The 25,023-nt window shown below is 37.2% G+C and overlaps 1 protein-coding gene across 1 annotated transcript in view; it reads left to right on the top strand.

Moving 5' to 3' along the window:
* The window catches only part of SLC25A24 (solute carrier family 25 member 24), a 56,524-nt gene extending 41,465 nt beyond the window's left edge, over positions 1 to 15,059 (top strand). The window contains exons 5-10 of the mRNA XM_001381880.4: positions 1,346 to 1,504; positions 2,972 to 3,124; positions 7,202 to 7,309; positions 9,055 to 9,222; positions 11,811 to 11,961; positions 12,551 to 15,059. Of these exons, the coding sequence (XP_001381917.2) occupies positions 1,346 to 1,504; positions 2,972 to 3,124; positions 7,202 to 7,309; positions 9,055 to 9,222; positions 11,811 to 11,961; positions 12,551 to 12,735 (924 nt within the window). The 3' untranslated portion in view covers positions 12,736 to 15,059. The remainder of the gene's footprint in view (positions 1 to 1,345; positions 1,505 to 2,971; positions 3,125 to 7,201; positions 7,310 to 9,054; positions 9,223 to 11,810; positions 11,962 to 12,550) is intronic.
* Positions 15,060 to 25,023: the final 9,964 nt, after the last annotated feature.

The raw sequence follows: 25,023 nt of genomic DNA, 5'->3' as shown, positions 1-25,023 counted from the left end.
TAGAGCAGACAGACCACAGTCATCATGATGAACTTCTTGTTTCTTAGCTGAACAGGTTGACACCAAACCCTAAGATATATAGAAAAAGCATTTGTTAGATCATCTAGCACTATAGCAATGAGTCATGGTTATGAATTGCTATGAATATTTCTCCAGTAAAATCCTTCTGTACTGCATTGTGGCATAGGTGATGCTGGGCTTTGCTAGTGAAAATATACACTGATGGATTCAATAAAGACTTCAAGTGTGGATGTGATGATGAACTCTCTACTTGTCATCCATGGACTAGTCTGGCTACATTCAGAGAGATTCATCACTAGGTTGGTCAAAAGGTTGATGGATTTTTTTTTCAGCCCCAACCACTCAGGAAGACCATCTACTAAGATATTAGAAGGATTATGATCTTCACCCAATGGAGAAGTACACATAATGAAAGCCTCCATCTATTAATATATTAAAGAATTATTCAAGTCACCAGAAGGCTGAGTTTCTAGTATGATCTTTTCATTTAGGAATATATTTGTGAACCATCCTATTACTTAGCTCAGTGAGAAACACAGATTTATTAGAAGGATCTGTGATTTCAACTATGTAGGCTGCTCCCAGTGCAGGAATTCCCTTCACCAATAAAGTTTGTAGTTTATCTCTGATTTGGTTAAATTGAAAGAAGGTGCTTGGGGTTAAGTTATTTGCTTAGTAAGTCATTGCCAGTGGCAGGATTTGAAACTAGATCTTTCTGGTTTCAAGTTTACTATATAATAGCAGGAGATATATGGGAATGATAAATATGGTGACCACTGCCCTCATTTTATAGATGGTGAAATTAAAGGTTAACTTTGAACTCTATTGGATCACTTGGGCATTGAGTTCCTCCTTATTTGTGGTCTTCCAGTGGAAGATGTTTTATATAATTCTTGCATTACCAAAATTATTTCAATTAAAGATATAGCTTTCAATTTAAAGATAAAGGTTGACATAGTATAATATTTTTGGCCCACAGTTATGCTCAAAATGGCCATAGAGAACAATTGCCATTTAAAATAATAACATCCACATGCTTTTAAACTTCCAAAGTCTTTTGCTGAATGGTATTTATAATTGCTACTTATTTCAATTTAAAGGGAACTGACATTGTATGGTAAATAGGTTCTTTAAAGCAGTTTATACTCCATTATCTATAAAAAAAAAGATTGATCTTAATTGTAGGGATGAAATAAGACGTCTCTTAAAAATAATAACCCAGATCAAATTGAGACGTCTCTTAAAAAATAGCTAAAGCAAACTTCTTTTCAAATGATCTATTTTTGATTTTAGTATATTGGAATTTTCTATCCATTTTAAACAGGGCATTGATATAGGAGATAGCATTACAATTCCAGATGAATTCACAGAGGAAGAAAAGAAATCTGGTCAGTGGTGGAGACAGCTCTTGGCAGGAGGGATCGCTGGGGCTGTCTCAAGAACTAGCACGGCACCTTTAGATCGAATGAAGGTCATGATGCAGGTGAGTATGTGGGCCATGAGGATAGGCAGACTCGTCTCATTCTAAATTATTCACTGAATTGTTTTTTTTGAGAGGACATTTTCAAAAATCTTAGCAACTTGATGCCCATATTCATTTTACTTATTTGTGACAATGCACATATTCTTAAATTCATTTAGGAGATTCAAGAGTGAATGATACTGGGGTATCTAGTTGGTATAATGGGTAGAGAGCCAGACCTTTAGATGGGAGGTCCTGGGTTCAAATATGACCTCAAACACTTCTTAACTGTGTGACCCTGGGTCAAGTCACTTAACCCCAGTTGCCTAATCATACCACTCTATTGCCTTTATTGAATCTAAAACAGAAAAAAAATCATTCCTAATTGCATGTAATTTTCAACACATTTTTCTGAAATTATTAGATCCAATTTGTCTCCTTCCCTCCCTTACTCCATGTTGGAGATAGTAACCAATTTGATCTGGGTTATATATGCATTATTATGCAAGACATATTTCCAAATTGGTTATTGTTGTAAGAGCACACTCATACAAAGTCACACCCCCCAAATAAAATCCTAAATAAGCTAATGTGAAAAATAGTATGCCAAATTTGATCTGCATTGACTCCAAGTTCTTTCTATGGAGGTGCTTAGCATTCTTTGTCTTAAGTCCTTCAGAAGTGTCCTGGATCATTGTATTGCTGAGAGTAGCTAAGTCTTTCACGGTAGATCAATGTACAATATTGCTGTTACTGTGTACAATGTTCTCTTGGTTTTGCTTATTTCACTCTGCATCAGTTCATGTAGTTCTTTCTAGCTTTTTCTGAAATCATCCAGCTCATTGTTTCTTATACAATAGTATTCCATCACTATTATATATACCAAAATCAATGACACCATTCTTGCCCCTAACAGGCTTACAATCTAGAAGCAATGAAAACTTTGTCAATTTTTATTTTTTCATAGAAAGTAACTTAGTCTTTTACCCTGTGTGTTACACATTTCTTTGCTTTATTTCAGAGGTACAGAGTAAGAAGCCAAGAATGCTTATCTTAGAGTTGAAAAGACAGGGTTTAGGAGAAATAGGATTAGCTGCCTTCAAATATTTTAAGAGCTATCATTTGGGTGGAAGTTATGGAGAAGTAGATTTTGGCTCATTATAAGTGCAAATGTCAAGTAATATCACACTTCTTTTATTTTCCTAAATTTATGGCTCAAAATTTGAAAGTTGTTCCTTTGCCCTGATATTTCAGGCTTTAGTGAACAAGCCTGTTCTTTAAATTATTTTACAGATTTAAATTATGTAATTTCTTAGCCTTTGCCTTTTTTATCTTTCCTAAATTCTTTTGATCAGTAGAGTTCCCCATCTCTGAAACTCCCATATTGCCTTGAGATTATAAGCCATAGTGAAAAGAAGGCTGTATATATAAGTGCTTCAAAAAATTAACCATCATGAAAAGTTTAAATCCTTTTCCTTTCATTTTTAGGTTCATGGTTCAAAGTCAAACAAAATGAGCATAGTTGGTGGATTTAAGCAGATGGTGAAAGAAGGAGGCATCCAGTCCCTTTGGAGAGGAAATGGTGTGAATGTTATGAAAATTGCTCCTGAATCAGCTATTAAGTTCTGGGCATATGAAAAGGTGAAATATTATTTCCTATGTAAATTCACAAATAATTCTTGAACTTAATTCCCTGGTCTTAAAGATTATGGCCAGAGAACAGGGAATGCATGTTATTAAATATGATGAACATTAGCTTCATTTTTCTTGACAGGTTAAAAAATGAAACAAACCTTTATTATTGCTCTATTTGATTATATAGAAAGGATGTGGGGGCAGTTGGGTGGCTTAGGGAATTTAGAACCAGGCCCAGAGATAGGAGGTTCTGGGTTCAAACAGTTTTGATGTATCTCAGACACTTTTCAGCTGTGCGACCTCGGCTAAGTCACTTAATCCCCATTGCCTAGCCCTTACTACTCTTCTGCCTTGAAACCAAAACACAGTATTGATTCTAAGGTGGAAAGCAGGGGTTTAAAAAAAAGAAAAGACTTGTACTCTGTGGGAAAGCAGACTAGCAGATATCTGAGGTCCCTTATAACATTTAATTCTAAATTTTAATGATGTGTGTTTAGTTATTTTAGTCCTTTCTAACTCTTGATGACCCTATTTGGGATTTTCTTGGCCAAGATACTGGATTGGTTTGTCATTTCCTTCTCCAGTTCATTTTACATATGAGGAAAATGGTGAAAACTGGGTTAAATGACTTACCTAAGGTTACACAACTAAATGTCTGAGGTTATATTTGAACTTAGGGAACCAGGCTTGAAGTCAGGAAGATTCATCCTCCTATCTACTGTGCTGTCTTGGTGAGATGGTCCGCTGAAAACAATTTGCTCTGTTGGCCATGAAGATGGCCAAAGTAGTTGCTGGCGGGTGCTTAGAGTGTGAACAGACATTCCAGATGCCAAGGTCATCCACTGCATCCCAAGCCATCACCGGTCATCTTGACTTTTGTCCTGCCACTGGACTTGGATGACTTTGGAAGAAGCTGAAGACTTTGTGCAATTCTGTTCCATTTAAAATCAATTCACCCACAAGTCAAGGTGTCACCCCATAATGTGATTGGTCCTCTTTGAAAATGAAGGATGAACAACAGAAATCAATAGGGGAGATAAAGCATATAGTCAAGTAAATAGATTACAACATGGAATATAGCAAGTGTATAAGAGAAGCCTGCATGTAGCCCTCTGAGAAGTCACAGGAAGAACAAAAGTGGGATCGTTCAGTTAAAGAGAGCAGAGAAATGTGAAGGGGAGAGTATTGAGAAATAAGGTGATAAGCCTAGAACAACAGGATCCAAAATTGTGGAAGGCCTTGGTGAATTCTGGGTTGAGAACTTTGGACTTTATTCAGTAGACATGGGGAGTCTTTGAAGGTTTTCTGAAGAGTGGAGTGGAAGATATTTATTTGAAATGTGACCAGAATCAATACAAGAGATTAATCTGGCAGTGGTGAGAAGGAATCAGGTAGGAACAGTTGTAGAATACTTTGAGTCATAGGAAGATTCTGATTAGAAAGACTTACATTGAATTGGAATTTAACTACATTTCAGCAGACCTGTGATTTCATTGTGCTTGTGCCCTCCAGGAATGCATCTCAACCTCTCTGTGCATGCCTGCCTGTCCATGCCATGTGTCTGTGTGCACAAAGCTAATACAATAATAATTTTATTAATTATGAATGAAAAAAAATTCATGAAGCATTTAGGATGTGCAAAATACTAGGGTTATCAGTAGAAATAAGATAATTTCTCCTCTCAATGATCAAGTCCCTGGGGCTAAAGCTGGATGTCTATTTATTGGTTATATTAGTCATTCCTTCCTTCCCCCCATTCCTTCCTTCCCCCCATTCCTTCCTTCCCCCCATTCCTTCCTTCCCCCTCTCCCTTCTGCCTTAGTATCAGTTCCAAGATAGAAGAGTGGTCAGGGTTAAGTGAGTTGCTCAAAACTGCACAGCTAGGAAACTAAGACCAGATTTGAGCCCAGATCCTCCCAACTCCAATACTGGCCCTCTATCCACTTGATTCCTAGCTCATCCTCACTTTAATTTTCAAGGTTCAGTTTATTTCTGAACCAGCTTTACTATGTTATGTAAAGATTTTATTCCATTGACAAAAGGTAGAGAATTAAACCTGTGGACATGGATAAAATACATTTTTGGTGTCATTCCATTTGAGAAAATAAAAAGATGAGAAGGAAATTGTGCTTCAAGTAATGGATAGCCTAGGATAAAGAGTGAAGATAGGAAAAAAAACAAAATGAAGAAAGAACAAAGGCCTGAATTTGTTGTGACACAGTTGTTCCTGTAGCTATCCAGGAAGACCAAGGCTGAAAAATCTTTCCTGCATCTCTTCTCAACATCAAGTCAGTCAAATTGAAACCTTACAGGTGATCTAAGTCAGATGAATCCAAAGAAATTGTAAAACTTGTGACACCAAAAATAAAATCGTGCTCTTTTTATCTAGGTTCACAGCTTAACTTTGTACCCGTTGTCAATAGGGACAGGAGATCCCAGGTTCAAAAGTAACCACAGACACTTCCTAGGTGTGTGACCGAGCAAGTCACTTAACCCCACTTGCTTAGCCCTTACTTCTCTTTGTCTTAGAACCAATTCTAAGACAGAGGTAAAGGCTAAAAGAGAAAAAAAACCAGAGATTGCAGAAATGGTACCAATCTGGATTGAGAAAGGGAGTCCCTTATATTCATAAAAAACTATAGGGCAAATTCCTAATGTCATATAAACTAATTACAGAGGGCCAAAAGTGCCTGGGGCTGTTAGGTGGCACAGTGGATTGAATGCCAGACCTGGAGTTGGGAAGTCTCTCCTTCCTGAGTTCAAATCTGGCCTCAGACACTTATTAGCTGTGTGACCCTGGGCAAACCACTTTATTATGTTTGCCTCAGTTTCCTCATCTGTAAAATGAGCTGGAGAAGGAAGTGGCAAACCATTTCAATATTTTTTCCACCAAACCCTAAATGGAGTCATGAAACATTAGACACAATGGAACAATGACAAAACAACAGGAATCTTAACCACTGGGAAGTGGACTGGGAGAGGATTAAGACAGAGTCATGCAGATGTAGAAGATGCTATTTCAGCTGAGCCTTTCGGGAATCTAGGGAGTCTTTGAGGCAGAAATGAGGGGAGAAGGGATTCTAGATATTGAAAATAAGTCTGTGTCAAGGCATGGAGAGAGAACCCTGTAGAGGGAAGTTAGTTGCCTAGGTTGGCTGGTACATGCATTGTGTGAAGGGGAACCTGGAAGTATATGCTGGAACCAGAAGGACTTCAAGTTATCAAATAAATGATTTTGTTTTTTATATTGGAGGCATGTGTGAGCCACTTGAAGTTCTTGAGCAGGGGAATGACATGGTCAGAATATTAAGAATATCAATTTGACATCTATGTGGAGGATAGATTGTATTGAGAGATTGGAGACCAGGAGAACAATTAGGAGAATATGACAATAGTTCATGTAGGAAGTGAGAGATTGAATGAGAGTGGTGACTGCCTGAGTATGGAAGGTAGATATGAGAGATGTTGTAAAGGTACAGTGCAAAAGACCTGGGAGCTGATTAGAAAGGGGGGTTGAATGAGGAAATGCTCTGGGTGATTGGAAATATGGTGGCCCCCTCAAAAGAAATCAGGAAGTTAGGAAGAAGGTAGAAGGAGAGGAGGAAGAGGTTGCTTTGGGTGATAAGAAATATGGTAGCCTCCTCTACAGAAGTCAGGAAGAAAGTAGAGGAAAGAGAGAAGGGAGAGGATGTTTTGGGTGATAAGAAATATGGTAGCCTCCTCTATAGAAAAAAGGAAGTTAGGAAGAAGGTAGGGGAAGAAGAGAAAGAAGATGTGGGTGACAGGAAATATGGTAGCCCCCTTCACAGAAGTCAGGAAGAAAGTAGGGGAAGGAGAGAGAAGAAAAATAATAAATTGTGTTCTGGACTTAAGTTTGTCATCTTAAGGGGAATATCTGCTTGGCTGCTGATAGATGCCCTGCAGGCAGGGATTTCAGGAGTGAGACAAGGACTGGCATTATTTAATAGACACAAGAGTTGCATGTTGAGGTACCTGAACCCTTTCACACTTCCAGTCAATGCTTTAAATGTTCATCTTTTCTCATCTAGTATTCATGGGTATTTAACACTTCTATTCACACAGTATAAGAAGCTGCTGACTGATGAAGGTGCCAAAATTGGACTAGTCGAGAGATTTGTTTCTGGTTCTTTGGCAGGAGCAACAGCACAGACCTTCATTTACCCTATGGAGGTAAGCATGGCTATGAAAAATCTGGCATTGTTTCTCCTGTATTTTTCATGAGCCCTATCTCAGATTTTAGTGGCAGAAACAATATCAGCAGTATATTTCATAATAATAGCTAGCATTTATATAGTTCTAACTATGCACCAGACATTGAATTAAGCACTTTACAAATGCATCTCATTTGATCCTCACAACAACCCTAGGAGGTAGATGTTATTGTTAATAGACACTTTACAGATGAGAAAACTGAGGCAAACAGAGGTTGTGACTTAAGGGTCACACAGCTTGTAAGTATCTGAGGCCAGACTTGAATTTAGGTCTTCCTGACACCGGTCCCAGCCTCTATCTACAGTACCACACAGCTACTTCTATTATCAAGTGGTAATTGGTCCCCAGAGAGCCTTCCTTTGGGGGAAATAAAAAAGGTTTGTAGTTATTCCCCAATCATTTCACGTGAACTGCCATTTTTATTGCTAGAACAAGCACTGTCCCACTGAATGCAGTGGATCTAAGAGGGATAGGCCAAAAACACCAATCAAAATAAAAAACTGGGGACGTTAGTAGTTTTTTTTTTTGGATGGATCGCAGTAGCTTGGGGGCTTAATTCACTAAGCATGGAGAGAATTCCTTTTGAACTCAATGGAAATCCAGCAGGCAGAGAAAAGGCAGATATCAGTAGAATGAAATACTTTAGACATGGTGGTGGTAGAATGATTTGGGCTTCTGCAGGTCTGCTGGGATCTCTGCTTTGGACCCTTGTTGTCAAAAAGCCTTATATTTCAGCACGTTTAACAGTATAAAATACATTCCCCTTACACTGAATTTGGACATGAGTAGAATAGAGAGGTGTAAAGTTGGGAGGGAATCTAGAGGTCTTGTAGGCTCCAAGACTTAGAACCAGAAGGCTGCTTTGAGGTCATTGGCCAACCCTTTCAACCTCAGAAAAGATATGGCTTTCCTGATATCATACAGATATTAAATAGCAGAGCTAGAATTCAAACTCGGGCCATATGGGCTCTACTGCTTCTTAGTTCTTTATAGACTTAAAGAAAATCAATTTTTTATAAACATTTAATATCTATTCTGTGCATGGAACTTTGCTGGGTACTTTAGGGATGCCAAGGCAAGTTATGAATTTCTTTAAAAGAGCTTAAAAATGAAAATTAAAAAAAGGGCATTTTATGCTCAGCAGAAGAGTCAGTCCCATGTTTGTTTACCCATCCTTGCTATTTACTCTCTTAGCATAGGCTCCTTCTCCTTTGCTGAATTCCAGTACCAGTCTATTTCTTGCTACCTTGATCCCAGTCATCCTCTCACCTCTTGACTTTCTCTTTCTGACAGGTATATCTATGGCCTCTTTATGATCTCACCTGCTTGTGATTCCTAGAACTTAATAGCAATGACATTTTTTTGAATGTGAGTGCCTTCAACTATAAGGTTGGGGGCAGGTAGGTAGCTCAGTGGATAGAAAGCCATGCCTAGAAATGGGAGGTTCTGGATTCAAAATCGGTCTCAGATACTTCCTAGCTGTGTGACCCTAGGTAAGTCACTTAGCCCCAGTTGTCTAGCTCTTACCACTCTTCTGCCTTGGAACCAAAACTTACTATTGATTCTAAGACATAAGATAAATAAAAAAAAAACAACTCCTTAAAGTTTGACTAAGATCTGTGGCATCATCCAATTTTTGGGAACACTGAGTAGGTTAGGAAACTTCTGATGAATGAAATACATCTCTATCTTTTCACCTTCAGGTTCTAAAGACCAGGTTGGCTGTGGGCAAAACTGGTCAATACTCAGGGATGTTTGACTGTGCCAAGAAGATCTTGAAGCATGAAGGCATGGGAGCTTTTTACAAAGGCTACGTCCCTAACTTCCTTGGTATCCTCCCCTATGCAGGAATAGACCTTGCTGTTTATGAGGTAAGCTTGTCCCCCTGGGTAAATATGATCCATTTATTGACTCTATACATAGCCATTTCTACTCGTTAAGTTCTAATGTTATGTTACTCTTTAAGGAGGAGAGATATTGGAGGCTTGAACCTTTCGAAACTTGAAGGTGGGGAACAGAAGGGAGGGCAGTGGAATGATAAATAGTAGAGGATTATTTCCTATGACTAATTAGAAAATGGTATTGTTCAGACCAAGATTTCTGATTCATTTGGAATAGTTTTATATATTTGTCATATTCATTTAGAAGCGTTTTATATATTTGTCAGAGTTTGGAAGGAATCTCAGAGATCATCTAGACCAGGGATTGGTAAACTGTCCCACAAGTCAAATCCTGCCCATCACCTATTTTAGTATATCCCTGTGGAAAATTAAATTGAGGAGATATTGGAAAAATTGGAGACATTTTGAGAAATCATTTTCTTTTTAGCGCCCCCCCCCAAATAGTTTGATTTGAAAGCTCAAAAAAGTCTTCCCCAGATTATGAACCTGGGTTGGGTACTCTGTTTCTTTTGTCTAGATCTTTTACAGGCAGGGTGGAGACCTGCTCCCCATTTATCTATAAATAAAAACTTGTTTAGGTATGCTAGGCAGCTGCCATATTGGGAAGCTTGAGGTGTGCAGCCAATGTGATAATTCTCTTGGCATCCTTGGGGTGCTCCTGTTCCTGTGATGAAGAAATTCCAGTCTCTGAATCCATTTCCTGTGTGACTATTCTTCAATCAGAGATGTCTTAGGGAGGGACTGAATAATAATGTGAGAAGGGATATATCTTGGCTTGTGCTACAGGAATTTGGCTTTAATGTCTAGCTGCTCCTTCTTTTGCCCCAATATTCTGTCCCTCCTCACAGAGACTAGCTGCCTTCTTGCTTGCACTTTAACTTCTACTCTGGCTTAGCCTAGCTGCTTATTTTCTTTTGGATCCCTTCAAATTCTGCCTCCTGCTTGAGTTCTCTGGCATCTGTTTGGACTGTTGGCTAGTTAGAAATCTTGAGAGGCCAATGAACAAATTAATATTTTAAAACTAAAAATATAGCCTCCAGAGCATTTCATTTGTTACACCCCAAAGCTAAGAAGAGTTTTTATATTTTTCAAGTTGTAGTTTGCCCATCCGTGGTCTAGACCAACTCTCCTTTTACTGACAAGGAAACTGAGACTTGGAGATTAGGTGATTTCTAAAGTCACACAGGTAGTAAGTACTAGAACCAGAATTTGAGCCCAGATTCTATGATGCTAGAACCAGAACTCTCTTCTATCATACTCTGTGATTAGATGTGCTCCCAACCTTGAGAGGCAATTTAATTCAAGGGAGCATGCTAGTGGTCAGACGGTGAGATGGTAAAGGAGTGTGATTGGATTGGCACAACTTAATAGTCAATATATTCAAGTCATGCCAGTGCCATCTTTTCTGTAAATGGCAGCACATTTGGGTTGTGATTTTACAAAGTGCATTCAGATTTCTCTAGAATTGTGATTTTTTAAGTACCTATTTTTCTTGATTTCTTTTGGGCTGCTTTGGTCTCAGTAGTGCAAATGGGGCAAAAGCTGTTTCTTTTGAGTTGCTTCCATTCTTTTATCTCTGGAGTTCAAAGTATTTAGCCTCCAGACATCACTGACACAGACACTGGCAGCTGTCTTTGTTGTACCATGGCAATAAATGAACATTGAATAAAGACTGGCTTTTGAAACTTTAATTATTTATTATTTCAATTCTGTCAAGCCATACCTTTTACAGTGATTACTGCAGGACACAGCTGAAAAAGTGTAAGTCCTTTAACAAAATGTAGAACATTTAAAAAGCTAGTTCTGCCATCATAAAGTCTATTTTAGATATTAAAAATTTGTTTTTAAACCCAGTGTTTGACACCTCCTCTCCCCTAAGGGAAGAGAGCTATGAAAAGACAAGTTTCCTAAAAGTTAGGAAACTTATGTCTACTTTGGATGGAAAGGGCTCTTCAACCATAAAAGTCTTTGTGGTCTGGAGACAGAACCCTGGCTAATGTCAATTATGAGACTGAGGACGGAAGGGGTCCATAAGATAATTTGAACCAATGCTATTTGGTTCCTGAATTATACTTAGAGACAAATGAGCAGTCAATGCACAATGTAAGTGACTTGTATAGTGCTCTGAACCTCATACCAGAGTATCTGCACTGCCTGCATCTTTAAAGAATTGCCTCCTTCCCTTTGCAGTAGTCTCATGGGACAAGTAGAAGAGTATAGGTTTATGTTGATAAACCCCTAGGTTTACCTAGCATGCTAGAGTGGACTGCTCTCTTCCCCCTCTCCATACCTGCCTGAGAAAACTTCTCTCCAAACCTGCCCCTCTGTCCAGCAGCCCAATGGGAGCACTTCTTCCCTCCCCTGTCTTGGGGTAAGGCAGGAGGCTCACATTTAGCATGAGGGTTACAGTTTGGGCACTTAGTCTTTCAAAGGTTCACCATCACTGGTACAGGTGGTCATGCAGGGTTATATATAGGGAAGAAAAGGCAATGACTCTGCCTTTTACTCTGCCTTGATTTGTGTAGTGGTGACTGTTTTATTTCTGTGTTCTTTGGCAGCTGTTGAAGAATAACTGGCTAGAGCATTTTGCAGAAGACTCCGTAAACCCTGGGGTTTTGGTGCTGCTGGCATGTGGTACCATGTCAAGTACATGTGGTCAGTTGGCCAGCTATCCCCTTGCTCTTATCAGGACTCGCATGCAGGCTCAAGGTGAGGTCCCCCACCCCCCCAATCCTTATCTTTTATATTGATTTAAGACTGAAAAGGAGTCAGGGATAGGCATTTGGAGTTAAGTGACTTTACCAAGATCACACAGCTAGGAAATATCTGAAACTAGATTTGAATCTGGGTTCTCTGGACTCCAGGCTGGCAATCTATCCATTGTGCAACCTAGTTGCTCCTCAAAGTGAGTTTTTGCCAAAAGAATAATCATGATAAGAAATGATAATGTTTCATGATTTTAAAATCATCCTTTTTAGATTATCCTTTGGAGAACTGCCTGGAGGTCAAGCCTCTCCTCTAATAAGTGCTGGTTCTTTTGAGGGGTTTGAAATAAGGAGGTAGGATCCCCATAGGACAAGGACAAGATGATGCTTCTCTACTCACTGCTTTCCCCCCACCCCCATTTTGGTATAAATGCTTAATACTTTTGTGGCACAGGGAACTATAAGACTTATGTCCTTTATGCCTCTTGGTTTAAAAAATATTTTTTAAATTTTGTGACCTTCAGGATCTCATTTGGTTTATCAGAGGGTGGCATGAATCTCAGATGAACTATTTTTTCCCCTTTCCTTTCTAGCCATGGTGGAAGGAGCACCCCAGCTAAATATGATTGGCCTCTTTAAGAAAATAGTTACCAAAGAAGGAATCCTCGGACTTTACAGGGGCATCCTGCCTAACTTCATGAAAGTGCTGCCTGCAGTGAGCATCAGCTATGTGGTGTATGAGAAAATGAAGCAAAACTTGGGAATAGCCCCAAAATGAAGGGTGAACTCTTGGCACGAGCCTCATTGCATGAGAGCATGACAGAATCTGCGTGTCCCTCATCACTTAAAGTTGCCAAAAGTCTTTGGGAAGAGATGCTGCATCATGGCCCCAGCGAGTGTGACATATCAAATAGCATGTTAAGCATCTTAGCTTAATTTTACATATGTGAAAATGTAATGATGAAATTATAGTTTTGTTAAATTTTTTACATGTCAAAACTTTTGATATTCCCAGAGCTCTACTTGCCTTTCCAATTGGACTCCTTTTGCTCCTGACATCAGGTCTAAAAAAACAATCATTTAAATAGTTTGAAACACTATTGAAGAGAAATTTATTTTCAAGAGTAAAATTTTAAAAATTCACTTTTTGGTCAATTAGAGCAATTTATGTTATCTTTTGTATTTTAATTCCTTTGAGAAACTCACATGCTGAGTTTACACTTCTGGTCTATTGTGAAGGTTTTCTGCAACCATTATGAAAAAACCAGTGCATTTAAGCTAGATGATAATAACTAAGCAAGTAGAGTTCTTTTTCTTTAAGCAAAATGAAAGGATGAGGGAAGAGTTGTCATGGTATGAGAATACCTCCGTTTCTTATCATTATGATGTCTTGAAGAATGATAAAACTATGTCATTTCATTGGTTAGTTACTGTTTGGCTTTATTTGTAGATGTTATGTTCATAGCTCTTTTTGGTTCTGATTACTGAATTTGGAAAGGAAATCACCAGTATGAACAAATTTGCTTAATAATCAAGGAAAATTCAGTGGGAGCATCCTCTGAATCCTTCAATTCTACCTTTCAATTATATTCTGGAATAGAACCATTTCCCTTTAGTACAGTTTCTTTGCTCTTACTCCTCTCACCTTGTGTAGTTTGAGGGAGGAAACAATGCATTTTTTGATATTTCTTCAAAGTTTATGAATGCTTTAATCAAAGCTACCTTGTTAATGTTGGTAGCATGAGTTTCAGCATCCTGATTTTATAGAAGTAATTTGTCCAAAGGAACAGAGGGAGTAAATAGCAGACCTGGGACTTGATGCCAGGCTGCCTCATACCAGGCAGTCATTGACAGGAACTGTGCTAAGCTCTGGTTATTCAAAGGGGGCATACATTCTAATGGAAAGGTGATGTATCAACAATTAGATACACAAAAGGATATCCGGTGTAGATAGAAGACAAATAGAGACACCAGCAGATGCGATTGGAAAAAGAGTGTTCTTTCCACTCCATTCCCCAGAATGAGCCAAGGTAGTTTTCTGCATGCCAAGTAAAATTATCCATATGTCAAGAGCACCAGGTGTACTTGGCAGCTGATTCCAATTCTAGGTGTATTTCAGTGGAACGTGGACGATTAACTGTATGGAGAGATACCCTGGAGCTGCTGCAACAGCAGCCCACATCTGGGCTCTGGGACCTAGTGTAAAAATTCATGCATTTTGTCTCCACGCCATTCAATTGCCTGAAAGGAAGAAGTCTTATTTCCAGCATGGATTTTAGGATCTGAATTGTTTAATATGTGTGCAGCCAACAGCAAAGCATTAATTTACAAAATGATTGCTATTTGAAGAATGCTTTAAGGCATAAAATATCTGAATTATAACATCACTGACCCAAATTTGTGTCTATAAAGCATTTGGTTTTCTGGTCAGGTCATTTTTTTCCTTTCTGAAATGTTTGAATAAGATTTAGAAATACTTGTTAGATGCTCATAAATCAGCTCCCAAAATTCATAAATAATAAGTTGGAAGATTCCTGGTAGTGAGCCTTTTTTTTTTGGGTAATAAAGCACCCAGAGACATGAAAAATCAAGTGCTTATTTTAACTACTGTTTGCTTTTCCTTAGTCTACCTCCTGTGTTTTCTGAACCAAAGAGCAACAAGGCACTTGACTTGTACTGAATGCTTGGGAAATTTAATTTGAAAAGATTTTTGTGCAAAATTATTCCTGTCATATGTTTCCATGTTTATAATCTATACAAGGAGTATAGAATGCAGGTATTTTTGGTACTTTGGAATAAGTCCTAAATGGCTCAGCAAGATATACATTTCAGGCTTTATTCATTAAACAGGAGAACTCATCACTTTGCTAACTTGGAGGTTTCCAGCTGCTGAAAAAGGGAAACTGTTCAGCTGTCACAATTTGCCTCTATAGAGATTTGAAGCGTGTAAGGAATGAAAGCGATTTATATGTGCTTTGTCTGTCTCTTGAAAACATCTGTTTACTTTTATAAAGCTGGAATTTTTAAGATAGCTTCTTTCTGGCACAGAATCATGTATTTATATTAAAACAACGAGAAAAAACACTTTTGTTTTCAAACAAATGTTCCCTGTTGTATTTTTTTCTCATTTTAATTAGCACTGAATGGTAGTTATGGTTTGGCTTTGGGGCAGGAAAATACTAGATCTAGCTCACATTGGCTTGGGAAAACCAATTGTAAGTTCTTAAAAAATAAGTTTTTATTGATGTCTTCTATTTCTTACATCATCATAGTTTTCATTAGTATCCTTCCCCATCTCAGTAAGTCATTCCATGTACCCAAAGTCCCAAACTCCAGTGCAACTCAGTCATCAGGGCCTCTAGCTGGTGTGAGCCCAAGTCTGAAGTGAGGACCTGAATCCTAGGCCAAGGTATTCTGTAGTGCCCCTGGCCTCTGAAAGCCCAGAGGAAGGTCCAGAGTCCTCTACCTAAGCTCCAGGGCAAGGTAGTCCACAGTGTGGAGGTCCAAAGCCCCTGCCCAAGCCGGAGCCCAGACCCCGAGCCCTAGTGCAAGGTAGCTCACAGTGCTCTGAGCTCTGCTAGTCAGGATTAAATTGGCAGGGGGAGGTGGCTTTCTGAGCTTCTAGCCTATAGGTCATATATATGACCTTGGAAAAACTGAAACTTGCAGAAATTTAGAAATAGAGCTAAGGGTAGCATCAAGGAAAAACTGAAGTTTAAGAGTACCCTCTCTAAAACAGAGCCCACCTTTAAGATAAGATTCATGAAAAAAGGCTGGGAAAACAAGCAAACATAAAAAACCCCAATCTCCTAACCACAGAAAATATCTATGGAGACAAAGAAGAACAAGAACAAGGCACAGACTCAGAAGCGGACAATGAAGGCAAAGCAGCTACACCTAAAAATTCAAAGGAAAATATGAATTGATCTCGGGCTCTTGAAGAGCACAAAAGGCATTTAAAAAATCAATTGAGAGTCAAAGGAAAAATGGAGAAAAGAAATTAAATGAAAGCAATGCAAAGCAGATTTTACCAAAAAGAAAGAGGTACAAAAATTCAGTGAAGCAAAGAGTTTCTAAAAAAAGAATAGTGACTAAATGGAAAAAGAGGTTCTAAAGCTCATGGAAGAAAATATAAGAAAAGTAATTTCTTAAAAATTGGAATTGGATACCTAGAAGCTAATAATTTCTGAGACATCAAGAAACAAAAGTTAAAAAAAAAACAGCAGAAGAAAACATGAAATATCTCATTGAACAAACAATTGACCTGGAAAATAAATCCTGGAGAGACACTTTAAGAATTATTGGACTACCTGAAAGCCATGATAAAAAAAAGTTTAGACATCCTATTACAAGAAATTCACAAAGAAATTTGCCCCAATATTCTTGAATATGAGGGTAAAATAGAAGTGGAAAGAATTCACAGATCACTTCCTGAAATAAAATCCCAAATAACAACTCCCAAGAATGTTATAACTAAATTAAAGAGCTTCCAAGCCACAGAGAAAAAACAGCTAGAAAGAAACAATTCAGATACCATGGAGCTACATTTGGAATTACACAGGACTTGGTAGCCTCCACATTAAAGGATCAGAAGGCTTGGAATATGATATTCGAGATGCCCAAAGAACTAGCTTTACAAACCAGAATCACCTACCCAGAAAAACTGAGCCTATTATTTCAGGTGTTAAAAAGGTTATTTAATAAAATTTTAGATTTCCAAGCATTCCTGAGGGAAAGATTAGGCCTAAGCAGAAAATTTGATGTCTCAATACAAGTCTCAAGAGGAGCAGATGAATAAGAAAGAGAAAACAAGGGATTCAATAAAGTCAGACAGTTATTTCTACATCAAAAGATGATATTTATAATTAAAAATTTTTTAAGTTAGAAAGATACATAAACAGAGGGCATGGGAATAAGCTGATTAGGATGATGTGATATGCAAAAAAAAATCAAGGGATGAAAAAGAAGATTGCATTGAGAGAAAAGGGAAGGGAGATGTGGAATGTTTTTTTCACAATTATTTCATCTAAAGAGGCACAAAAAACTTAAAAGTGAATTGGAGGATGAGGTTGGTGATAGGCACTGCTTGATTGAACCTTACTGCCATTGTAATTGGTTCAGAGAGAATAATAACCATACTCATTCTGGTATAGAATCCTATCTTAACCTATGGAGAAGTAAGAGGAGAATAAGATAAGGGATGGCTATTAGAAGGGAGAAAAAGTGGAGGATGATAATTAAAAGCAAAACACTTGTGAGGAGGGACAGAGTGAAAGGAGAGATCAGGATTAAAAGGGGAAAATAAGATGGTGAGGAATACATAGTTGGTAATCATAACTGTGAATGTGAACAGGGTGAACTCATCCACAAAATGGGAGCAGATAGCAGAGTGGTTTAAAAACAAGAATCCTACTATATACTGTTTACAGAAACATGTCTGAGGCAGGGAGATACACAGTAAATGTAAGGGGTTGGAGCAGAATTTATTGTGTATCATCTGAAGTAAAAAAAGTAGGAGTAGCAATCATGATCTTCGACAGAGCTAAAGCAAAAAAAGATCTAATTAAAGGAGATAAGGAAGGAAATTACATCTTGCTAAAATCCACCACAGACAATGAAGTAATATCAATACTAAGCATATATGCACCAAATGCTATAGCCTTCAAATTTTTAAAGGAGAAATTAAATGAACTTCTGGAGTAAATAATAAAACTAAACTAGTGGGGGAACCTCAATTTCCCCCTTTCAGATTTAGATAAATCCAACCAACCAACTAACAAGGAGTGAAGATAGTAAATGAAATTTAGAAAAGTTAAAACTAATAGATATTTGGAGAAAATTGAATGGGAATAGAAAGGAAAATATCTTCTTTTCAACAGTTCATGGCATCAACACAAAAACTTACTGTGTATTAGGCATAAAAACTTTGACCAAACCCAGAAGAGCAATAATAATAAATGCATCTCTCTCAGATCATAATGCAATAAAATTAAAATCAATAATGATCCATGGAAAGACAAATAAAAAACTAATTAGAAACTAATCTAGTTCTAAAAAGGAGTGAGTCAAAGAACAAATTACAGAAACAATAATTTCAGTATGGAGAATGACAATGAGGAGGTAACATAAAAATTTGTAGAATACAGCCAAAGCAGTTCTTGGGAGGGGGAAATTTTTATCTTTAAATGTAAGAGAGCCATTAAATTGATAAGACAAGGAGTTGGTTTTATGAAAAAAAAAAACAAAGAAAATAGATTGAGCATTGGTTAATTTGATTTAAAAAAGGAAAGAAAAAAATCAGTGTCAAAAATGAATTCACCACCAATGAAGAGGAAATTAAAGCAATCGTTAGAAGCTATTTTACCCAATTATATGCCAATAAATCTATCATTCTAAGTGGAATGGATGAATATTTACAAAAAATAAATTGCCCTGATTAACAAAAAGGAAAGAGAATATTTAAATAACCCCATTTTAGAAAAGGAAATTGAACAAGTCATTAATGAGTTCTCTAAATAAAAATCTCCAGGGTCAGATGGATCTACTAATGAATTGTCTCAAACATTTAAAGTACAATTTATCTCAATACTATATAAACTATTAGGGAAAATAGACAGAGAAAGAGCCCTATCAAATTCTTTTTATGACACAAATATGGTACTGTTATCTAAGCCAGGAAGAGCAAAAACAGAGAAGGAAAATTATAGGCCAATTTCATTAATGAATATAGATGAAAACATTTTTAAATAAAATACTAAGAAGGAGACTACAGCAATGTGGCTCAAGGATCATTTCCATGACCAGGTGGGATTTAATACTAGGAATGCAGGGCTAGTTTAATATTAGGAAATCTATTGATATAATCATCCATATCAATAACCAGACTAACAGAAATCACATGATTGATTATCTCAATTGATGCAGAAAAAGCCTTTGACAAAATACAACACCCATTCCTATTAAAAACACCAGAAAGCATGGCAGTAAATGAGCCATTTCTTAAAATGACAAGTAGTATCTACCAAAAACCATCACTAAGAATCATCTATAATGGGAATAAATTAGAAACTTTTCCACTAAGATCAGGGGTGAAGCAAAGATGCCCATTATCACCACTCTTTAATATTGTACTAGAAATGCTAACTTTAGTAATAAAAAAAGAAAAAGAAATTTGAAGGAATTTCAGATAATGCAGAAACTAAATTTTCATTCTTTGCAGATGATAGAATGGTCTAGAGAATACTAGAGAATCAACTAGAAACTATTAGAAATAATTACTTTAGCAAAGTTTCAGGATACCAACTATATCCACATAAATCATTAGCTTTTCTATATATTACCAACAAAGTTCGGAAGCAAGAGAAAGAGAAATTCTATTTAAAGTAATTTTAGGCAATATAAGATACTTGGGAATATACTAGCCAAGACAGAGAAATTATGTGAACATAATTACAAAATGCTTTTTCCCACATATAAAGTCAGATCTAAAAATTATAAAAATATTCATTGCTCATAAGGAGGCTGAACTAATCTGATAAAACATCAATTCTATCCAAAGTAATTAACTTATTCAGTGCCATACCAATCAAATTACCAAATAATTATTTTACAAAATTAGAAAAATATAAAACAAGATTCATTTGGAAGAACAAAAGTTCAAGACCATCAAGGGAAATAATGAAAAAAAATGTGAAGGAAGTCAGTCTAGCAATACCAGATCTCAAATTGTAATATAAAGCAGTAATCATCATAACAGTCTGGTACTGGTTAAGAAATAGAATGGTGGGTCAATGGACAGATTAGATACACAATATGTGGGGGCAAATGACCTTAGCAACTAGTTTTTGATAAGCCCAAAGACCCCAGATTTTAGAATAAGAACTCACTAACAAAAATTGCTAGGAAAAATGGAAAACAATATGGCAAAATCTAGGTATAGATTAATATCTCACACCAAAGATAAGGTCAAAATAGTTATATGATTTAGATATAAAGAGTGATATCTTAAGTAAATTAGGGGAACACAGAATAGTTTACCTGGCAGATCTATAGAGAAGGGAAGAATTCATGAAGAAGAGATAGAGAGCATTATAAGATGTAAAATGAATAATTTTGATTATATTAAATTAAAAAGCTTTTGTATAAACAAAACCAATGTAATCATGATTAGAAAGGAAACAGCAAATTGGGAAAAATTTATAATTTTTGCAATCAAGGTCTCATTTCTCAGTTTATAGAGAAAAAGTCAAATGATTAAGAGTATAAGTTTATTTTCCAATTGACAAATGGTCAAAAGATATGAATCAGCAGTTTTCAGATGGAAAAAGTCAACGCCATCAGTAATCATATGAACTCTTCATTAGAGAAATGCAGATTAGAACAACTTTGAGGAACCACCTCATATTTATCAAGTTGGTCAATATGACAGTAAAGGAAAGTGATAAATGTTGGAGGGGATGTGGCAAAACTGGGACACTAATGCATTGTGGGTGGAGTTGTGAACTGATCCAACTATTCTGGCGGGCAATTTGGAACTGACCAGAAGGGTATAAAATTGTGCATATCCTTTTATTCTGTAATACCATTACTGGATCTATTTTTAGTAGCTCTTTTTGTGGCAGCAAATATTTGGAAATTGAGGGAATATTCATCACTTAGGGAATGACTGAACAAACATGTGGTACATGTTGGTGATAGAATAATATTGTGCTATCAGAAATGATAAGCAGGATGATTTCAGAGCTGGAAAGCACTACATGAACTGAAGCAGAGCAAAATAAGCAGAACCAGGAGAACATTGTATACAGTAATAGCAATATTGTACAATATTCAACTGTAAAAGATTTAGCTACTCTCAGCAATACAATGATCCAGGATAGTTCCAAAGGACTTATGATAAAGAATGTTTATCCACCCCTAGAGAAAGAACCATTGGAGTTGGATACAGTTCAAAGCACACTATCTTTCACAGTTTATTTATGGGTTTATTTTGGGATTTTGGCTTTATCTGAGTATTCTTTTACAACAGAGACCAATTTGGAAGTATGTTTTGCCTGATAATACATGTATAACCCAGATCAAATTGTTTACCATCTCCAAGATGGGGGAAGGAATGGAGGAAGGGAGACAATTTGGGTTTTATAATTTTGGAAAGCATATGTTGAAAATTGTTATTATGTGTAATTGGGGAAATAAAATATTTTTGAATAAAAAGAGGAGAAAATTTATAGTTAAGCTCATATTTGCAGAGTAGGTCAAGTTGGACTGCATCCTGAGCTCCATGGTCCTTTGAAATATGTTATTCCATTCCCTCTTATGTTTTCTGGAGGATGCAGAATGGTCTCATATTTTTCAAATTTATTTTCTCTTATATTTGAAGATCTTTCTCCTGGATATTTGCAGAACTTGTTTCTGAAATGAATTGCTAAATTTAACCACTATGTGTCTTGAAGTTTGTAGACTTGGTTTTTTTTCCCCTAGAGGCAATGGGTAAACTCTTTCAACTGGTATTTAATTTACTTTATTTAGAAGTTCAGGGCAGGTTTAAGAAAATATTTCCTGTATTAGAATATTGTTTTTTTTTAAGTTCTTCTGGAAAAACCTATGATCCTTTTTATACATCTTCTCTTTAAGGTGAGGTTGTTTTGCTTGAATATTAATTACTTAAAAATGCTATTTTTCTTTGCTTTTCTTCTAGATTGCCCTTCACTTCACTTCTACCTCTTTGCATTCCCAAACTATTGTTCTTTCTTTTGTTTCCTTGGTGAAGCTGCCATCAGAGATTAAACCTTTTCTATCCTGCCCATTTGTTTTGCTGGGAAGACCATAACATAATTCTCATTTCTCTTTTAAATCACTCAGGAACAGTGTGTTGTGATTCCATGTTTTCCCCAAATCCCACAGGACTTTCTGTCTATTTTCTTTTGCAGTGTTATTTATAGATGTCTGAACTAATTTACTCAATCTGAAGACCATATTTTCTTTTGCTGTTAATGTTATCTCGTCTTATGTTCAAAAGAAAATATGTTCTTTTTTTCTTTCTTATTTCCCCCTATTGCTCAGTTACTGACTCCTTCCCTTCTGATGGTGGTTTTCTTGGGGGTTGACACTCAAAGTGTCTCAACCTCTTCACATAGTGAACAATTCACAGTTCATCTATCTAGCTCTTTGTGCTAAGTGACTTTCTGGGTAGATAGAATTAGTTCCACCTAAATTCTGAGGTTAGAAGAGTGCTTCATAGTGTACCCCACATAGTGTGTCCTGCCACACTCCCTTTGTTTCTCATTCTTTGTCATGGCACCAGCAGTTCAAAGAGCTTCTATGTTTGTGCTATTGGGTTGATTTCAATAATTTGGATCTCTGAGGTTCTGGGAAGAAGGGGATGTGGAGTTCAAGTACAAAACATGTGTCCTACCCCGTTCTGCTCTTCTGCAGAAATATTTTGCAGGACAAAATGTTGTCATTATGGTTCTGTCTGTCACAGTTTGAGCAAACTTCTTCAGCTTGGATCCCAGATCTTTGCCACAATGGAAAGATGAAAAGGGACCAGTATGAAGTTTTGTGCCTTGTCCAAGCCTGTGTGTCAGTTTATCCGTTTTATTGCAAAACCATGTGTCTGGTCTTTGGTTTGATTAGTGCAACTTCAAGTGTGGTGAGCGGTGGGGGTATAGGGCGCTAAGTGAACTTGGGGTACATTGGTTCATGTCCTCTTTTACTTTCTTTTGGATTCTGGTTGTCTTAGGCCATGGGGTCAGCTGGAAATTGCTTTATTTTTGATGCATAATTTTTGTTTTGGTGAAGTTTGAGAGGTTCTGGGGATCAGATAAAATATCTAACCCTCCATCTTGTTGGTACTAGGACTTTAATTGTTACATTTTCCGTGCAAGCATTTATACCTTGAAAGTCAGTAAACTGAAAGTCAGGGCTCGATTTATTGTTTTGTTGATTGTCTAGACTTAGGAACGTAGAGGAGAAAATGTGAATAATGCAGATTAACCAAAGTGTGTTGTGAATATACCTCCCTACCTCCACTTCAGAGAGCCAATTGTTAAAATAATTACCAGTGCATTCTGGCCTTGGAGCCAAGAAGAATTGAGTTCAAACCTTGCTTCTGACCTATTGGCTATATGACCTTCTGCAAGTCACTTAACATTTCACTGCCTTAGGAAACTCTCTAAGACTTAAATATTGTATAGATGGTGCCAACCTGCACTGGTATAAGGAGTTTCCTTGCCTGGGAGTTCCCTATGTAAGTGAAGTCATAGATATAATCCCTTTCTTCTATCATTCACCCTAGAAATGACTAGCAGAATTAATTTCATGGGGAAGAGGCCAATGGAGGACTTTGTAAAATGACAAAATGGTGAATGGAACTCTATTATACATAGTGTCAACCTCAACTATTCTGGTTCTCATTGATCTCTCTTTTTGGACTTCCCATGCCACTTGTATATTAGCAATTAATTATATACTCTTTATAATTATTTCTAGTGAGCTCAAATGGTTTGTCTATCTGATGAAAATGTTTGTTCTCTGAGGTTGGAAGCAACATTCTACTTTTGTGTTATTTTATTTATTGAAAAACCCTTACCCTTCCATCTTAGAATTAATACTAAGTATTGATTCCAAGGCAGAAGAGTGGTAAGGGCTAGGTAATGGGGGTTAAGTGACTTACCCAGGCTTACTTTGATTTTAATGTCCTTCACAACATATATGATAATGCTGATGATTTGGTGGCATGGAATGCTTTACTTTAGCTCTATGGAGATGATACTTCCACTAGATCTTCTGTCCTCCCTGAGACAGTTGGGAGATAAGAGCAGTTAGAAATCTGGATGAATGAATAAAAGACATCTGGATGGTACAGTAAATGTCATTCTAGGTCTGGAATAGGGAAGACCTGAATTCAAATCCAGCTTCATACACTCTAACTATGCAACTTTGGGCACGCCACTTATCCCGTTGCCTTGGCTTTTTCAGCTGTAAAATGGAGATAATAATAGCACCTATGTCCTAGAATTGTGAGAATCAAATAAGATGATATTTGTAAAGTACTTAGCATAGTATTTGACATCTGGGTACTATATAAATGTTAACCTTTATTATTATTATTTTATGAAAATTAACAAATGATATTACAGTGGCAGAATCAAAGAATCATAGAATTTGAGCTGGATGGGTCCTCCGAATTCATTCATTCCAATCCTATTATTTTATAGATGAGGAAATTGCTACCCTGGGAGATGGAGATTTGCCAGAAGCCACAGAGCATCCATTTGTAACCACCAGGTGTCGCTGTGCCACCACATTAGCAAGGTTTTGGCATTCCTTCTAGGAGGGAAATGGAAAGTATCTGTACCGGGAAAAGTTTTATCAAGTTACCAAGGGAAGGTAGTTTTCTCAAGCTCACTGGCTGAGAGGAAAAGAAAATGGAAGCCCATTTCTGCTCACAGAGAGAGTTATAGAATCATTCGTAAAGCTAAATAATAGCCATGTAGTGGATGCGGCATCACTATTAACCTCCTCCGCCTTCCAGTTGAATCTTCCATCTCGTGTCCTGGGAGTTTCTTAACCAAACACAACGGCCTTGCTCATACCCCAGCAAGAGGGATATGCACAAATACCCATCTGGGTTGACCCAAATTTTTGTAAGAGGGAAAGAGCAAAAATCCGTGTAAATAAAATAGCTCAGCCCTGGACAGAAGCAAAGCACAAAAAAACACCTGTTACTGGCCAGTCAAGTTGGGGGCAGGAGGAGGGTGAAGACAGCTCCTCCACATTCCCTAACAGGCATCCCCAACCTCACCAGAACATCAGCCACACAGCTGAGCTGAGAGGATGAGAACAAGCACTCTACATCTCTGAGAGCTACCATCGTCCTTTCTTTTCCCCAAGGACCTGGGAAGGGAAAGATTGTGCTGATGTTATTTTGGTCTCAAATGCTTCTCTACAGTCTTAGCTATAGTTCTCTGAGGGGTTTGGGGTAAGGAGATGGTCTTTGATGTCTCTTCCTTATTTACGAATTCTCTCAAACTTTGTGGTTACCAAAAATCACAACCAGCCCCAA

Source organism: Monodelphis domestica, chromosome 2, assembly GCF_027887165.1.
Source record: "Monodelphis domestica isolate mMonDom1 chromosome 2, mMonDom1.pri, whole genome shotgun sequence".
In the NCBI taxonomy this organism is placed as follows: Eukaryota; Metazoa; Chordata; class Mammalia; order Didelphimorphia; family Didelphidae; genus Monodelphis; species Monodelphis domestica.
Note: the sequence above shows the minus strand (reverse complement) of the source record. Positions and strands in the feature narration are given on the sequence as shown.